Below are 19,570 nucleotides of genomic sequence, written 5' to 3' on the forward strand. Positions count from 1 at the left end.
ATCTGCTTTGTTACTGTGGTTTGATACAATAACTTAATTTAGATTTTTTTGTGTGGGGGTGACTTAACACTCTACTATCATTTCTTTGCAGTTCTTGCTATACTTTCTCTTTTTATTCATGTATTTTGCTATAAATGTCACTGTATTTGGATTATACCCCCATGTACTTATCTAATTCTATAACTTACTCCTAAAATTCCAATCTCACCTGATTGTTCCTTAATTGTTATCCCAGTTTACATCTAATAAACCAATTGACCAATACTTAATTTCTCATAATATAAAGTAAAATTAAAATGCTCACCACATCAACATATTGGGATGTTTATCCTTTGCATGACTCTGATCTCATATTTGAGTATTTAGCAACATCTTCAGACATTAAATTCACCCATTTTCTTTATACTGTATAACAAAGTATATAGAAATTGCTCATGGATTGATAAAGTTCCCTAACAGAATACACTACGTTTTTGAATGAAGAGATTATTTAGAAGTACAGATTTATTTTTTCAAATACTAAACTTTTATGCTTATTTGTATCCTTCGTGTTATTGATATATTTAACTAGAAAATGCAAAATTGGGCTCATTGTCTAATTTTTTAAAGAAACTATAGTCACCTAAACTACAGGGTAACAGAAGCATATTCAGCATTTTGTGTACCATATGCTTCTAAACGTTATTCTGCAGGGAACCAATTAAATTGCTGAAAGCATGGGATTCCACCATATGGAATACGACAGAATAACTTGTCTTGTCACTGCAGTGTTATATCAGTACACTGGTTAGGGAACCATTCCATTTGTCCACATCAAACTTTATTTAAAAGCACTTGTGGGTTGCCGAGAGGATGATGTCCTTGAACCCAGTGCTGGTATGTTGCAATACGGCTCCATTTGAAACAGGCTTTATTGAATGGAAGCTTTCATTTTTATTTCTTATATAAAACACAGAATTATAGGTCAGTTCAAGAATAGCTTTCACTATTGAGCCTAAAGTAGATTGAAAACAAAATGCTAATTGATTGCTATAGGCATACATTTTGTCTGTTGTTTTAACTTGGAAAGAATGTACAGCTTGGGGCAAAATCTAAAACTGTAAAGTATTTATACAGGCATGATGAGATTTATTCAGAAGGCTCCCTCAAAAGGCATTGTTCTTCTACATCACTCTTACCTTTTTTAATAAGCCTGTAGTCTAATACAAGCTTCATTATCAGTGGCATAACTACCGGGGGTGTGACAACTGGGCCAGCTGGAGCCGCCGAACTGGAAGGAATCTCTATGCGCGCATGTGTGTCTGATGAAAGAATGGATGCTGGGAGGGGGGCTGACACATTCTGCACCTATAGTAAAGCTTTCTACGGAATAAATATAGTGTTCTAGCTTGCACTATTGTGACTAATCTATTGGCAGTATATTCCAAAATTACTTTCCTTTTCCTTTAAATTGGACCTGTCACCTAGAGATAAAAAGCTATATAATAAAAGTCCTTTGCAAACTCAGCAAGTCCAAATTCCTTTTTTTATACACATCCATACCCATAATGATGGTATTTAAAAATGTAAGCTGTCAATCAATATTGAATATCACTTTCACTTTCCATTCAACACTTCCTAGATGTCACTGCAGTCCTCACTTTCCCCCTCCCTCCTCCACATATAGTTGTGCAGCCTGTGCATGGGCATTAAGTCCCCCATGCTGGCAAATACACAAGATTTTGGCATGATGCAAAGCTTGCCTTAATAACAGTGTCCACAAAATACCTGCCTGCTTGCTGTGATTTTTTTAGGGTGACGATTCCTCCAGCCTCCAGCCTGATCTCCATTACATTCCAGCCAGTATTATTTTTTTGAAAAGGTGGTAACCCAAGGTCTCAAGGTAGGAGCTCACATGTATAATTTTGGTGGTTGCTTAGAATGGGTTGACGTAAAGGAAAAGTGGCTACTGCCCCTACTACCCAACAAACCAAATCATATATTAAAGTGGGGACAGGATTTAAACCAAACATATACTCTTCCCCAGTGCTCCAAGCTACAACCTCACCGCTCAAGTACTCCAAATGCACAAACCATTTAAAGAACCAGAGAAGAATACTATATAGATGGTACAATACACTCACTGTGTCCCCCACATGTTCCCATCTATCTTTTAAAAGTGCTGGAGGTGCAACAAAGTTGAAAGCACACTATTCCGCATGCCCAGTACTTGCTCCATTTTATAATGATGTCTTACAGTTATTACAGTCACAGGCATGCCCATTCAACTCCCCCCCCCCCCGCGCCAGGCACTGCCAAACCTCGGATTACAAAACTATCCCCCTCAACTAACAAGGGTAGTAATTTTCCACAAACTCACCTTAGCAAGGCTCCTAATACTTAGGAGTTTTAGGAGATGGAAATTCACTCAAAGACCTAGGGGCCCATTTACTTACTCACGAACGGGCCGAATGCGTCCGATTGCGTTTTTTTTCGTAATGATCGGTATTTTGCGATTTTTTCTGAAAATTATCGTGACTTTTTCGTTACCAATACGATTTTTGCGGAAAAACGCGAGTTTTTCGTAGCCATTCCGAAAGTTGCGATTTTTTCGTAGCGTTAAAACTTGCGCAAAAAGTTGCGATTTTTTCGTAGTGTTAAAACTTGCGCAAAACGTCGCGCCTTTTAAGTTTTAACGCTACGAAAAAAGCGCAACTTTTCGCGCAAGTTTTAACGCTACGAAAAAATCGCAACTTTCGGAATGGCTACGAAAAACTCGCGTTTTTTCGCGCAAATCGTATTGGTAACGAAAAAGTCGCGATAATTTCCGAAAAGTCGTAAAGGCGCCGAAAAAAATCGCAAAAAATACGAAAAAGTCGCAAAATGTTCGTTTCCAATCGGAATTTTTCCAATTCGGATTCGAAATCGTGTCTTAGTAAATCAGCCCCCTAGTGCTCAACCTAACAGACTCCAATGCAAACTACCAAAAGTTAACACTCTCAAGTGCACCATCCTCAAATAAACTCACGTACGTAGCAGAAGAAACAAGGAGCAACAAGCCCCCTTCTTCCCCCCAATGTCCCTCTATCTACTGTTCTCCCTCTCTTTTTACTTCTCTCTTTGTGTTTGCAGTTATTTCACTGTTGATCATTGTGAATTCTCTGTATTTAGAAAAATCAATACAAATCTTAGTTAAAAACTATAGTTGTATGTCCATAATTCAGTCCAAAGTATCATGTAACCAGGGTTTCTTATGCTTAAAAGCAGATTTATTTTCAAATTCCAAAAAAAAAAAAAAAGAAAATAAAAATAAACGTGTTTCCTTAAAAATGTGACAAACAACTCGACTGTAGTGAAATCACATTTTACCCAGCATTTTCAAGTCTGCAAAAATAGCTTGAATCTTGAAGCTACAACTCCCATTGACATCTGCTTGCCAGTAGGAATGAGCAGATTTTTCTGCCCAGTGCAGTTTTGCTATGATATTCATAGTTTCACCAGCATCATTTTTTTTCATGAAACCTCACTAGAATTTTGCCGTGCAACCTCTTTTGCTAAAAAAATTTGCTCTGTTGTGTCTGAAAAAAAACCCAGGCTTCATTATTATCTAACCCCTGCCTTTCACATCACCTAATGGAATTAGATAACTCTCCATCCCTCCCCCTGCCTATATAAGAAGCTATCCTAGCACTATTTTTCAAAAATATTGGCAACATGGGACACTTATTTCTCTATGAAGAACAGCTGTAGCATAGTGGAAATAAAGGTAGGGCAGTGCATATGCTTCTGCACAGTTAAAAACCCATTAGCTGCAAATGGAATTTCATATTCATATTTAGTCCAGTGCATTTTGATGGCAATTTGCAGTTACAACAATTTTTTTTCTTTAATTTAAGTTTTTTGCCCTACATTTTAAATATTTGGGTTTTGGTAACTTGAATTTGAATTTGGAAAACTCAAATCACGTATTCACAGTATTATATCATCCACTTATTACACTGTCTAGAACCAAACACCTCACCTATATAGCCTTTTATATTCTGTGTACTGTGTATTCTGAGCAGATTCCTTTACAGTTGTTTAAAATTATTCATCTTATTATCAGTCTTCACATTGCTTATATTATACAAACTATTTCTGATTTATTCTAAACTAGAGAATTATGACTTTAACAGAGTTTTAAAAGCTACAGAATACAATTTGAAAGGGAATCACCAAAAAATAGTTTTTGTGTAACAAAGGAAAATGTAATTCTAAGCAACATTCCAATAAACAATTATTCAGTGGTTGTAAAGTTATTTCTTACTGTATTTAAAAGCAGTATCTGTTTGGCTCCTTTTATTCTCGCCACTACTGGTTCTGGCTATTAAAACAGTGGGGTACCAGAAGGTGCCCCTATTTTTGTGGAGTTTTCTTTTCTGGTTGTTCACAAGAAGGAGTATATTCCAATGTACTTGCACTTCCATTATAGAAAGAACCTCAGAATTGACAATATACAAAAATTATTTTTTAAAGAACTATACATGACATAATTCAATAAGAGATTTCAATACTTTAGTTTACAGTATTCCATATTCTTCCCTTCACTCCATGCTTTGTTTTGTCCAAGGACAACCAACCTTTGACTCTTTGAATTCTTGTTGGACTACAATTTCAAGGAACTTCTAAAGGTTGTCAGAGAATGCTGGGATGTAAAGCTTTATGATAGCTGGTTGATCAAAAGCTGAATATTCTATCTTGTGATGTAGCAATTTAATTATTTAACATCATCTAAACTGCTGCTACTTAAGGGGCACATTGTCAGCTGCTTGGAGCCTGCAAGTAGCAGAAAAGAACATTTCTGTGGTTGACATGGTTTAAATCAATACTGAAGTGTTCTCTAACTATATAATCAATAAAGAAGAAATACATATTCCTTACAATAATAAGAACAAACAAAACGTTGTGAGGAAGTGCTTAGATATATGAGTCATATTTATATATATATATATATATATATATATATGTATAAAAAATAAATTATTTATTAAAAAATCCTGACTATTCAAGATTTCAAAATATACTTGTGCAATTATTCTTTCATTTATTAATTTATTCATTTTTGACACATTTTTCAAAACCGCATGTTCATATTTAAATTCCAAATAGTATAAATAGGTGTTATTCGGTTTGTTCATCTCTAAAACTAGCTGTTTGTGAAGCTGGGCCCCAAGTCAAACTACTCTCCCCTGTGAGCCACAGGCTGAATTGCTTCCTTCCTCCTGGCAACAATGAGAAAGAATTGTTTAATTGCTTTCCTCATTTAACTGCCTGGTTTTATTCTATGCTATATACAGTGTGGCTGGGTATGGTTATACTGTAGGTACCACAGTGTCACTTTGTGGCTTTGAGGATTCTGTCTATACCAAAGGATCACTGCACAGTGTCGAGTGACTAAGGCCCATCACAATTATTTTAAGACTAATGGAGAGATTTAACAAACTTTGAAAAATGTTCTTGCTTTTTCATGCTGAATTTTGCTTGTGAGTTATCATTCATCACTTCAATTTTCAAGAAAAGTGTTTGAGAATAGGGGTAGGTTTAAGGCTACATTGACTACAATGGTAAAGGAAATCGAGAATTCTTGTGACAGAAATATTTTCATATGAGGAAACATTGATGATCCCATTGTTTTGATTTGGTCTTGTTCAGTTTAAACTCCCAATCTTTCTGTTGGTAAAAAACACCAATGAGCAGACAAAAGACAAAATTGATAAGTACAAAAAAATTGGATTTGCTAGAGAAAAGCTTTTTTATGAGAACAGACAAAAGTTTGCACTGTGACATCTGCTTTTATATGCCATTATGAGTATAGAGAAGCAAATGACTACTGTTCAAACTGCTATTGCCCACTATGTCCGTGCATCTAACCAGTAGGAGCATAAATGGTCATTACTGCTGTTATTCAGTGACCCACGCTGTCTGCTAATTATGGGAACAGACTTTATCATAACAGTAATTTCAAAGGTTTATTTTTAAATGGGACAGCATATATGATGATGGTTTCTGGATGCATAAAAGGAGGCTATTTTAGCTACACATCACTGTGACTTGAATTCAATCATCTTATTAAAATGTGAAACAAGTTCCATCTTCCACTTCCCTGCCTCAAAAATCGACACTGTTCATGCAGTATGTGCTATATTTGGAACATGAGTTCATCTTAAACTGAAGACATTAAATCAAACTGTTACTAAGGTTGTCAGCCAACAAAATGCTTGTGATGATCTGGCCAATGCAATAAATTATATATATATATAGGTTTTGTATCTATCTGTATATCTATTTATCTATCTATACTTGACCCAGGTGCCACCACAAGCCAAAGTCACATCAATCGCAGAGCAGATAAACACAGGCAACTTTTACATTATAAAAAACGGAACTTTACACATTAAAACAGGTAACCAGCCAATAATTCAGGTCAATAGGATTGTTTGCCACCAATATGGATCCATATAGCTTAGTTACCATCATGTATAAGGTATTGTTTTATTATTACAGAGGAAAAGGGATATGACTATGAAGATTTTCATTCATCCAGGTCATGGTATATCTAGTATAAGTAAATCTGAAGCAACTGGACTTCCTAAGTAATCACTGAAGATGTTTCACTACTCATCTGAGCAGCTTTTTCAGTTCAACTGACTGGTATGGGAAGTCCTCAGCATATGAACTCTTTCACTAATCCAATTGCAGGTGTCACCCCTCTAAAGAGTTACAACATTGTGTTTGGATTAGTGAAAGAGTTCATATGCTGAGGACTTCCCATACCAGTCAGTTGAACTGAAGAAGCTGCTCGGATGAGTAGTGAAACGTGTTCAGTGACTACTTAACAAGTCCAGTTGCTTTAGATTTACTTATACGGCCTTCCTGAATAACAGAGCTTTCTAGATAATGGGTTTCCACATAAGGGATCCCATACCTGTACCATTAAACAGATCAGGTTGAACTTTGAAAATTATGACAGTACCCCTTAATTTAATTTATCTTGTAATATAGTTATCTTAAAGCCTTTTTTTGTTCATGTAATTCTTATTTGGTTTTCATTTGATCAAAATGAAGGCAAAAAAGACCTAGTGATACTTATATTTGGATCACCAAAGTAGTACGTTTATTGGTTCTTGGAGTTTAGTATTTTCTAAATTATTAGAAGGGGATGCAATATAATTCTGACACAAATGCATTGCATACCTGCAAATACTCCCTGTGGTTTAAGGGATGAACTTTTTGGACTAGTAATTCCATCAGCTGATGACAGTGATGGAAAATGCTCTTGGGCTCTGTTTCTCAAATGATTTTATCTATTTGTGCACCGTGCATAGAGTTTTTGTGAACATGAAAAACCTGTAATAATTGTATTTATTCCCTTTACAGGAATGTGGCAAAACAAAAATTTCAGATTCACCCCTTCAGAACCTTTAATCAACCACTGAAATAAAAATCCCTAGCATAGGGATATAAACTGTATATTGCCATAGCCATCCAGGCCACTATTTAGTGTACTGTCATGTTTTTTACCTGGATTCCTTTTGCCACCTGTAAAAATAAATACTTCAGCCTATTAGCAACTAAGTAATTAATTGCCGGCATTCTTTGCAAAACTTACAAAACTGCATTTTTGGATCATGCACTAAAATTTAGCTTCAGCGAGCCTATGAAATGACTTAATTTCTTTATTTCTCTTTAGAATTGCACGTACATACAGAACAAGAATGGAGCATGTACTGTCACGTGCATCTACCCCGCTAATTTAATTCTCCAGAATCTTATAATGTTCCTTTTTAAACATCAGCAAAGTAAGCAGCCTTGGAGCTGGCATTTATCAACAACCATGCACTTTAGTAAAGTCAGTATTATATTTTTTAGTCAGTAAAGGCTCTCCCACAGAAGCCAAAATATTGGGTTAGTTCTTAAACAAATATAAGCATACTAGGATTCAACCACTTTAGTCATTCTGGAAGATTTTGTCTTGGACAAATAAATCGGTTCTGTTCTGTTGCTGCAAAAAGCTTCTGGTGTCCTTAATTTATTATTTCTATCTGCCCTACATCTCCCCTTCAATCCTTCTGCCTAGCAAAGGCCCATCTTTGTGTGTTAGAGTCAAATGTAGCCAACACTCTATCTCAACATAGCTGGACAAAAGCCTTTCTAGGCAAGACAGGACTACACAATTGTGAAAATGTTCCCATTATTGATACTACTGTATATGTCATCTATGAATTCCACTTTGTCAAAAAAGGTGCAAAGCTGGCACTTTTTTTCTTGATCGCTATGAGCAACTAGAGCTCCCTGCAATGAGTTCAGGGCATCCTGTGATTTATGGCATTTCTCATTTCTGTACTTTTCCAGTTTCCAGAATATTATCTGTTATGAAGTTTAGTGTAATGCACAGGACATGCATGGGAAATATAATATAGATTATTAAAGTTTAAAAGCCTGCAAGTAAACTATACAAACAATGTAATAGCATTCCAACCATGTTATATTCACTCTTATAATATAAAAATGGGGTTATTGTCTGGTTTGGTAAGTAAAGCTGTAAGAAGGGGAAAGAATTGTAAAGATAAATGTGTGCGTTTCTATGAGGACATGTTTTCCTACCACTGAAATAATCCCAATTATACTGCTCACTGATCTAGAACACGCTTTACAACAGTTCAGATTTCAGTGGAGAGCAACAGTGAACATGGTGAATATATAGCCTGCTGCTAAAAGGAAAAGCAATAATAGGGAAACATGCAATTTAGACCTCTAAAGCACAGTCTGAGTGATGGCACTGCGTATGCTACACAATCCATTTGGCTCATATAACCAGGAAGTCAGCTGTACTGTATAAGTGTTTCTGATGGCAAAATAATACTTTGTGGATCAGATCTAGGGACTAATTTTATCACAAGACCTTGAGACTATCACTGTATCACTAGATTTTTTCACTGATTGTTTCACCAGATCTTGAGACTGGTTTTCAACAAGACCAAAGTAGAGACCAAAGACTGAAAAATACAGTGCCCCTACTACTGTATACTATAGAGGCACTTTTGTATATACCCCCCTCTAAGGGGGCATATACTTGCTTAATAGTGATAAGGTTCCCCAAAATGTCCAACTTGCTGTATACTGCCCAACCTGCTATACACCCTTGACAGCAGAAACAATATTAAATAAAAAATGCAAATTATATGTCAATGCTAACAACATTCTTCCACTAATATTTCACTTACAATGCAGTTTAGACTGTGACTGTAGCCTTGTAGATCATTCCATTAGAAATATTGCAAGAGGGGAGACCAAAGCTTTTACAGGATATCAATAAAATGTAAAGCAGGAGTGACTACAGAGCTAAAAATGCAGTAAGGTATGATACCACTGTAAAAGTAATGTCAATTCACAAAGCTATAATTACAAGCACAATACTATTATAAAACAGTTTATTGAAAAACTATGCAAAAGAATGTTGGTTAGTTCCAGCAAATGTCAAAATGCTTTGCTTGCAACAAATGTCTTGGGTTTTACTGTAAGACAAATCTGCATCAGCTTCATTGATCTTTTGCTGTCAGTACGACAAAGTAATATAATTATAGTGACAGGTAATGCACAGCTACCAGGTTAAAAGCATAACATACCATATTTCTCTTCAGATATATATATATTGAGAAAGTATTTTGAACAAAAAACATACAATAAAGACTCATATTAAAAAAAATTAAAAAGGGGGGGGGGCAGTAGACCATGTAGAAACATAAAAAATGCATGGTTTTCTGGCAGTGTAGCAATATTGAACAGATCAGAATATCACCTCCATGTCCCCATGTTAAGCAACCCAAACTCTGCACCTGAGGGTAGCTTGGAGTGTTAACGAGAATTCCAGAAGGTAGCAGCAGGGCCGGCTTTAGCAACTGCGGGGCCCAATTGGAACCATTTTTGCGGGGCCCCCTTAGTACATTGTGAATTATGCTTAGTACAGGGGGAATCACTATGCTAGTTTTATAGTTTTTCAGGCTGTTCCTGCTGAATTGTGCTTAATACAGGCACACCTCCCAACATTTAAAAAATGTAAATAGGGATAAAAAGCTCTGCCGCGCATAGCGTGGCAAAAAAATTTTTTTGCCATGCCCATGGAAAGAATGCAATTTGCCCTGCAGTGTACTCCCATTCCCTGACTCACCCAACACTAGCAGAACAGAGCAGCACTGACCAGCTTTCATGTAGCCATCATATGGAGCAAACTCAGAGGAATGTTCCTGCTGAATTGTGCTTAGTACAGGGGAATCCCTATGTGCCATAGTTTTATGGTATCTCTCTGTACAGGCTATGAACAAACTTAGCCCCCCTCCTCCCACACCCTGCCCCCAATGGCCTCTCCCCCAGTGACCTCTCCCATCAGTACAAAGGACACAGACATTGGTAGCCAGGGCCCCCCTAAAACATTGGTAGCCAGGGCAACAACCCTAAAACATTGGTAGCCAGCCCAAGGCCCCCCAAAACATTGCTAGTCCTACCCCAGTGTCCTCATACTATGGCCCACTCCTTCCTGCTCCCCCACTACCCCCAACATCCTCCAGCTCCCCCCCAAGCATCCTCCAGCTCTCCCCCAGGCATCCTTCAGCTCCCCCAACTCTCCCCCAGGTGTCCTCCAGCTCCCCCAATTCTCCCCCAGCACCCTTCAGCTCCCTTAACTCTCCCCCGGGTGTCCTCCAGCTCCCCCAACTCTCCCCCCAGCATCCTCCAGCTCCCTCAACTCTCCCCCAGGTGTCCTCCAGCTCCCCCAACTCTCCCAGCATCCCCCAACTCTCCCCCAAGCGTCCTCCAGCTCCCTCAACTCTCCCCCAGCATCCTCCAGCTCCCTCAACTCTCCCCCAGGTGTCCTTCAGCTCCCCCAACTCTCCCCCCAGCATCCCCCAACTCTCCCCCAGGCGTCCTCCAGCTCCCCCAACTCTCCTCCCAGCATCCCCCAACTCTCCCTCAAGCGTCCTCCAGCTCCCCCAACTCTCCCCCCCAGCATCCCCCAACTCTCCCCCCAGCATCCAACAGCTCCCTCAACTCTTCCCCAAGCATCCTCCAGCTCCCCCAACTCTCCACCCCAGCATCTACCAACTCTCCCCCCAGCATCTTCCAGCTCCCTTACCTATCCCCCAGGCCTCCTCCAGCTTTCCAGTACAAAACAGAGATCGTTCCCGCACACCCAAGCTCTCCAAAAGTTCAATGCCTGGTGCTCACTGTTAAGGGGATCGGCACCCTCTAGAAATCCAGCATAACAACAAAAAACAAGTGGCACTTAGAGCTGCAAAAAGGGGAAAAATCCCTTTAAATTTTTATTGCGGAAGTGCAAAGTTTCGGGGCAAGATGACCCCTTTCTCAAGCATACAGATCAGTGGATTTGAAGGGCTTTTTCCCCTTTTTGCAGCTCTGAGTGCACTTGCTTTTTCTCCTCCAGCTTTCCCCCAGGCATCCTTCAGCTTTCTCCCAGGCATCCTCCAGCTCCCCCAACTCTACACCCAGCGCCTACCTGCTTTATCCTGCTCTCGCTCAGCGTCCCCCTGCTCCTCCTCCAGCTGTCCACTGCTGCTTGCATCCTCCGGCACTGCTTCTTCACTTTTAAAGGTTGCGCCCCATGTGTACTGATGTTACATGTATGCACGGGGCGCGACCAATCAAATTACCCGCTGACCACCAATGAAAAGGCTTGTGATTTTTAAAGGGGACCCAGACTAAAAAAAAAAAAAGCGAGGTGTATCGCGGCGGGGCCCCCATTGGCGTGGGGCCCAGTTGCCAGCAATAGGTCCAATCGGCCTAGAGCAGTCAACAGCACATATGGGCCTGCATCCCTACCATATGAAGTAGCCATATTTTTACTATCTGTTGAGCGAATGTGATTTATTTCCTTTATTTGCTATTAAGGCCTTGCTGGTGGCCAGGGTAGCTCTGCTTATATGTCGATTTACTACAAGGGTATGCTTGGGAATACCTTGTATACTGCAAAGGACATGTCAGACCCTTGGAATCACTTATTTTTATTTATTTTTTATTTATTTTGGAAAAATAACACCCTTAAACACATTCCCCCTAAATCAAATCATTTTAATTCAAAGAAGTTTTAGGAATTATTGCTGAAATTTACAGTATATACAACAATCAAACAATATTACATATTCATATGTCCAATGTTACATATACAGCATATCAATAAAGGCAGCTTCAGAATGTACACAGCAATATGTGCAGCAATGCTGTGGTTGCAGTAAATTTGTCACACCTAGGCATAAACACTAACGCAACTGATTAATTACACACACATGACAGATGCATCCAATAACATTGTCTAATTAACAATATTTCTGTGACATTTACATCTTCATCATTACATTTGAGTAACAAAAGAGTTGAGGCCTCAATGGAAATTAATAGGTTTATTGGTGAAGCTATGGGTGGGTCATGATTCTGGCTAAACATACTCACAGTACTTTTGGGAATATTGGCAGGTATACATATAGCATCATAAAGAAATATAAAATATAAGGAGCCATGGACTGAGCAGTAATGAAAGTACACGAATCCACAGACCACACTCCTCTATTAAATAGTTTTGTATTCAATAGCAGAGGCCTTATGGATCAATAAGTGTGGTCTATTGAAGCTATACACAGAGCATTGTGTCCTGCACTCTTACCCTATCTGTACTCAACCCAAGCAATTCAAATTCTATAGCTTCCACCAGTACCATCTTAGCTTGTAAATTACTGCCCAAGGTAAAATACAGTCATACAGTCTCCCAAGATCCTCAGCTGGAAATAGGCCAAGGCTGCCTAATAGAGCTGAGCAAATCAGAAAATGCTATTTGCTCATTCCCAAACATATAAAAACACTATTTAATATATATCTTTGAAGTGGAATGGCGAATACATGAAAAGCACTAGCAGATAATTTTGGTAGTTGTGAGGTTGCCCCTTCTGAAGCAAACATTCCTCTGAATCAATTCATCTTTAGCGGTGTTGTTCTAAGGGTCAGTCTGAACATTTCTATTCTAAAATATCTGTTTCAGAACATTCAGCATACTGCTAAATCTAGCTTGGGCAAAGGTTAAACTAGCAAAATAAAATCTCTTAGATGTTCTTTCTTTTGGAGCTGTTCCAAACTGCGAGCCAGAAAAACAAATCTATGAAATATTTACATGGGCCTTTTCAGAATGTGTTTAGAGTTTTGCCTATAAAGCACTGCAGCTGAAAGATACACTGCACTGTCAAAAATGCATGCTAGATTAAAGGGAAATTTACATGATGTTTGAAAGGGTTAAATCATGTAATCTCTGTTCGTAACACCTGTAGCACGAACTGTTAGGGTAAATCTCTGTAACTCTGTCTGTGCACCTGTAGCACTGTCCCTATAAGCAGTCACGGACCGGTCCGATTTAATCTGTGCGTCGGCGAAACATCTGATATCGTCTGCGCATGTGCGCTGATCAGGGAACTTGTACAAACGATACAACCAGTATGTGTATTGCAAACAAGTACGACTTTATTTTGTTTTGATATTACTTATATAGTAGATAGAAAAACACATCCCATTATGCTTACGTATCATGGGTGGGTACATTGTAATTATTAGTAGAAATACAGAAATTATTTAATTAGCTGCTAAAGCTTTATTATGATCTCTTAGCCTTGAATATTAGCTGAGATAATCAAGGCCAAAAGCAACTTGGACACAGACAAGATAATGAGGATAATCATAACAATTGAAGTAACACATTCACAGGCCTTCATGATTGAAAACAAAATTGTGTAAATTCAGCATTAAGCTATTTAAACCCTATCAGATGTTTATGGTGTTTATGGTGGAAGGCAACTCAAGGACAGTGGTGTTGTTCCTTAGTTCAGAGGGACTGCAGGTAGGATTTCCAAATTCTGCACTGATTACCCAAATGTTTGAGGAAAAGTAACAGCGCAGATGTCTTTAATAGTTGTACTTCCTTTATTAATTGAGCTCCCACAGCCGTCTGTCGACCCTTTTGCTCAGGCCCGGATTTGTGGAGAGGCCACAAAGGCCCGGGCCTAGGGCGGCAGAAACCTGGGGGCCGCCCCGCCGCACCAAAATTGTAAAAGTTTTGTCCCCATACGGAGCAATGGGGACTTCTCCCCACTGCTCCGTATGCATGTTTGGCCTACAGCGCATGCGTATGCGTGCGCACCCCCGCCCCGCACTGTTCGCGCATGCGCGCGTAAACCCCACCTCCCCTTGTTCGCACACGCATGCGCACTGCGGGGGGGGGGGCGTGCGAGCGGGGGCGGCCTCTGGGCGGCCAATTGGTAAATCCGGCCCTGCTTTTGCTTCCTGCCCAGCGCATGAGCAGTATAGGCTTTGTGCATGTACTGGTTGGAAACTATGGAAACTAATGATACCCCCGCACCCAGCTCTGCCATAAGAGCAGTGTCAGCAAATGACACACAGGTTAGGGGTGGAAGGGGAGGATGCCTAGGTCCTTCCCATCCACCCACCTGTTCTGAATCTAGTATGGCTTATGGGGTATTGTCAATAAATGTGTTAATTTTAGCATCTACAGTAGAACCCCTATTTTATATTTTTCAGTGGACCAGAAAAAAAAAGGTGTTAAATGAGGGAAAACTTAAAGTTGGGGGATGTAAAACTGAGGTATGTGCATCTATTACACATGGGGCCTTTCTCGAAGGATCCAAAATAAGCTGCAAAATCAGTTTCACCAACCAAAAAATGTTTTAGACAGTCGTGTACCTCGTTTTAACTATTTTGCATTTTAGTAAGGCGTCCTATCCAAAAGTCCTATCCAGAACAGTATGGGGACCCATTTTGGGACCTGACCCTCCAGGCTTCCCGAACGTCAATAGGTGCCCTGCTTCTTATTCAGCAAAACCAAATAGAGGGGTGTATTGGCAGGAAGTTGTAGACACAAAGACGTAAAATGAATTGCACCAAAAAAAAATGAAGGCTAATTGAAAAATTGCTAAGAATTGGCCACTCTATAACATACTAAAAGTTAACATAAAGGTGAACCACCCCTTTAAATTATATCGTTCCCTGCAGCTGTATTATCATGAAAATGTTACAATGCTTTCTTGGTATTGCCAAAAGTGTCTGTTTAATGTGGCAGTGCCCTTGTTTAATCAGCAAGAATTGCCATTTAGAACATTTACATGTGTTTTCTAAACCAGTATTCTGTGCCTCTAAAGACTGAAACATAACAAAATAGTCAAAAAAAGTGGATTCTTGTGTGTCATACTGACTTTGTGCCTCCTTCAGACTATCATTTTCATTGTACTCAACCTGTTACATTGCCAGTTTAAAACTTCTGACACCAAAACAGCATATATAAAATTAAATTCTCGAAAAACAAAAGTACTCATTTTATCCCTGATAAGACTGAAACATAACAAAATAGTCAAAAAAAGTGGATTCTTGTGTGTCATACTGACTTTGTGCCTCCTTCAGACTATCATTTTCATTGTACTCAACCTGTTACATTGCCAGTTTAAAACTTCTGACACCAAAACAGCATATATAAAATTAAATTCTCGAAAAACAAAAGTACTCATTTTATCCCTGATAAATGAGTACGGGTAAGGGATACATTTTCTGGGGACCCCGTTACCCAGAAAGCTTTGAAATACAGGAAGGCCATCTCCCATAGACTCCATTTTAATCAAATAATTAGCATTTTTTAAAATTATTTTCTTTTTCTTTTTCTTATAAATAAAACAGTACCTTGTACTTGATGGTAACTAAGATATAATTAATCCTAACTGGAAGCAAAACAATCTTATTGGGTTTATTTAATGTTTAAATTATTTTTAGCAGACTTAAGGTATGGTGGTCCAAATTACAGAAAGGCCTCTATAGTGGAAAACCACAAGCCTCAAGCTTTCTGGATAACAGGTTCTATACCTGTACTATAATGCATTAACATCATGTGAAATTACCTGGTCAGAGTGTTATTTTTATCACACCTTAAATATCTTAGCTATTTGACAGATAGTTATTGAGTTCAACAACTGAGAGAATTACATGTTTTATGTTTTTCTTGTCTGTCTTAAAAGTCTAAAGAAAACATATAAGAATGTATTTTTGCAAAGCAAGTGCATTGTGCAGGTACAAGTTGCAGGGGTTTTTTGTGTTTGTTTGTTTTTACTCTAAATGCAGTTTTTTGTCCATATTTTCACAGAGTAATTAAATCCACATGGGGAGTTATGCTTAGCATAGCTGTGTTGAAGCTTCAGTTGTGCTATAAATTGGCAGTGTTTGGATTTAATCAATGATGTCTGTGTGATTCTTTAGAACCCTGCAACTACTGCTATGAAAGGTGGTAGTAACTCCAGGCTTCCCGAACATCAATAGGTGCCCTGTGTCTTATTCAGCAAAACCAATTAGCGGGGTGTATTGGCAGGAGGTTGTAGACACGAGGACATAAAATGAATTGCACCAATTTGTGCAACCACTGCGGCCATCTTTGCATGAACTCAGCTGCGTTTGCACTTTGTTAATAGGCCCTCTAACCAACTGTTGCTACACTACCATGACTTTAACCTGAATGTCTATTTAATGCAAAAATCCCAAATATATAGCCAACTTTTCCTGACAGCCACTGTGAAGAGCAAGACACAATTTCTCCTATAAGTCCTTAACTGAATTCCATCATCAAGCACATAATATTTTCAATGAACTTTAGATGTTGTTTTATTAGAAGACTAGATAACCCATTCCTTGGTTGTATAAAGTCCTGATAACTTACTGAAAAGGTTCAGTGTCTATGTTCCATCTCTTGCAAAGGGTTACATATTAACATTGCATATCTCTCAGTTAATGGAACTTTCTTCTAAAAGAGCTGTGCAAACAAAGTTGAGATTAATGAAATGTGCAAGATCAGAGTTTTTCCCCCTTACTCTGTGACTGATGCACAGTTAATCTTTGAAGCAATAACATAATGATTTTTCTAAGTGGTGAAGTAAGGGTGGGCAAGAGATGATACTGAACAATGAGAAAGGAAAAATACTTCTAACATGAGGGCCATTAGCCACTAAGATGGAAAGTGATGCTTTGCATTTTGCTGCAAATGGAAGTTACAGACATAACACAGTCATAGGCACTCTGGTACAATTCCAGAATAGGCTATCTACATCTTAGCATATTTGCTTGTATTACATATATTATCAATAATTTAAAAAGATGTCTTATTTCAGTTCTGCAACCCAGACTAAATTTTTCACATGAAGATTATTGGGTGTAAAAAAAAAACAGTAAAAAAGGGAAATTAGCTCAAACATATAACACAGCCTTGCTTATGAAACAAGGGCAGAGTCAAACAACAAGCAGTAGACGAATGGATGATATCGGGCATATCATAAAATTGAAAGTTCAGTTGCTGTTTAAGTGGCTGGCCTGGTACAACATTGAGTGTTGTAGTTCAGCAACTTCTACAGTACCATAGTTTAAACAAGCATTCCCTAAGTGGTATGGAAATAAAGCAAGTACTAAAACAAACTACATTACATTTAAATTAAATAGCATCCCTTATCTGTTCCATCAGAGAGCTGGAAAAGTATCTGTTTAGATAATTACCTCCCACAACTCAAGGTCCCCCATACCCTCAATATCAGTTACACGGCCTTGTCTGGGTGGGGCTGCACACGCACACATTACCAAAATGCCAACTTTATTATGGACATAATCGGAATGAAGCATCTTCCCATGCCTGAAGCTAGCCGAGCACTCACCAGTCGGGATTTGGTGCGATGCAGAAATTCCTCCATACTGTGGGCTGTACTTTGCCACCCCAGGATGCCAGGCTCCCTGAATCTTTGGTGCCCGCACCTCCTGCCAGTTCTGCTCCCCGCAGGGAGCCCGAGAGATTCCGGCGCAGCAGCAGCAAAACCTTCCTGTGCTGCTCGCCCTAAGCGGCTGGGAGCGATCGGGAGCGCGCATGGAACCTGTCCAAGGTGCTGAAATATGACACCATGCAGTATAGAGGCACAAACCCGTTTGCTGGTTTATACAGAAAAGAGGAAGACTACGTAGCGTGCATGCTTGCAGGGGACGGGAAGAGGATAATATCTGGCTGTCAGTGTCGACTGATACACTAAAGGTCTGCCAGGGAACCCGAAATCAAGGCCCCAGCAACCATTAGCAAGTGCTAAAGCATTTTCTTCTTGCTGAGAAACCACTGATATACCCAGTTTTGTCACTAATAAATACAGACGCCCAAATTAACTGGAAGGTTTTCGTTTATGATCTGGCTTCCCCAGGCACCCTGTACCAACTTAGTGCCAACAAACAGTGCTTAATTCAAGGCTTTCAGAGAGAATTGCTGCAAAGTAGTATAAATAGAACTTACTGCTCCCATCCCAGCAAAATCATTGTAGGGACCCCCTAAACTTTGGAAATAAGACATTTTTCATAAACATATATTGAAACTATTTATCAGTCAGCCCTAACGGGCATTATATATGTTGGGGCCCCAGCAGTCACAGGCTCTGCTTCCGCTACTGGGGAAGGTAAAAGCACAACCAAAACCTGGAAAAGATAGTAAAGACTTAATGCTTAGATAGTAACACAGGCCTGGGCCCCCAGATTAACTTTCCCAGTATTCTGCTAAATGTGCATTTACATGTATGTCATAGATAATCCCATTCACTCGTGTTCTGTTTAAGAAGAGTACAGCTGTGACAAAGTAGTGCTATGCTGCTAATAACACATAGCTATACCCAGGGGTGCTGCTGACATGAGGGGAGCTGAGAAACTCGCCTCAGGCGGCAGTGCTTTGCAAGTTACCAGGGGCAGCAAAAAGAGATTTTTAAATCTTAATTTTGGCTCTTCTAGTGCCATTGCACTCTCTACACTAGCGATGTGATCCCCTGATGCAAAAGAGCTAAGCATGAGGGGGCGGCATCAACTTGGCTACCTCAGGTGGCTAGGAGCCTTGAGGCGGCACTTGCTGTACCTTCAACTAATGTGACACAATTTATTTTATTTATTTTACCAAACATATGTGCAATGAAGAACATAGATCATAAAAAACTAGTGTTTGTTAGCAATTCATATCTTTTGTGTTATCCTATATTTATTGTATGTTAAGTATTGTTTTGTTATTTTATTAATATAGTGTATTACACACATGTACATATATCCCAGTCACATATCCCAGTCACCCAAGTTACAATTTAGGTTTTATTCCCTAATTTGGGGAATTTTGGTGAAACTCTGGGCAATGACTTCAGATTGATATATCATAGATTAGCTTAAGAAGGTGGGTTACACTGGCATTGCCAGTTGGAAAGAAAGAGGACACATGAAAGAACAAGTGCTTTGCTTGATACCAACAGGAAACCTTTAAAGATAGGGAATGAGAATAAATAGAGGGGAATTGCTCTAGTGCACCTTTTATATGAAAAGTAAGAGACTGGTTAAAGATTTTTTTTTTACATTTCTTAGCAACCAGGATTTGGGAGGTATTGGCTCCTGACACATGGCTAAAGTGAAGCTTAACTGGTTATTTTTAAGCCTCTGGTATGCATAGACTGCCTTTTGG

General features: G+C 39.1%; 1 protein-coding gene across 1 annotated transcript in view; it reads right to left on the reverse strand.

The window, feature by feature from the left end:
- LOC116412036 (protein prune homolog 2-like) overlaps positions 1-17,939 on the reverse strand; it is a 30,123-nt gene extending 12,184 nt beyond the window's left edge. Inside the window, exon 1 of the mRNA XM_031905347.1 lies at positions 17,760-17,939. Coding sequence (XP_031761207.1) covers positions 17,760-17,795 — 36 coding nt within the window. The 5' untranslated portion in view covers positions 17,796-17,939. The remainder of the gene's footprint in view (positions 1-17,759) is intronic.
- Positions 17,940-19,570: the final 1,631 nt, after the last annotated feature.

The sequence above is a fragment of the Xenopus tropicalis genome, chromosome 1, assembly GCF_000004195.4.
Source record: "Xenopus tropicalis strain Nigerian chromosome 1, UCB_Xtro_10.0, whole genome shotgun sequence".
In the NCBI taxonomy this organism is placed as follows: domain Eukaryota; kingdom Metazoa; phylum Chordata; class Amphibia; order Anura; family Pipidae; genus Xenopus; species Xenopus tropicalis.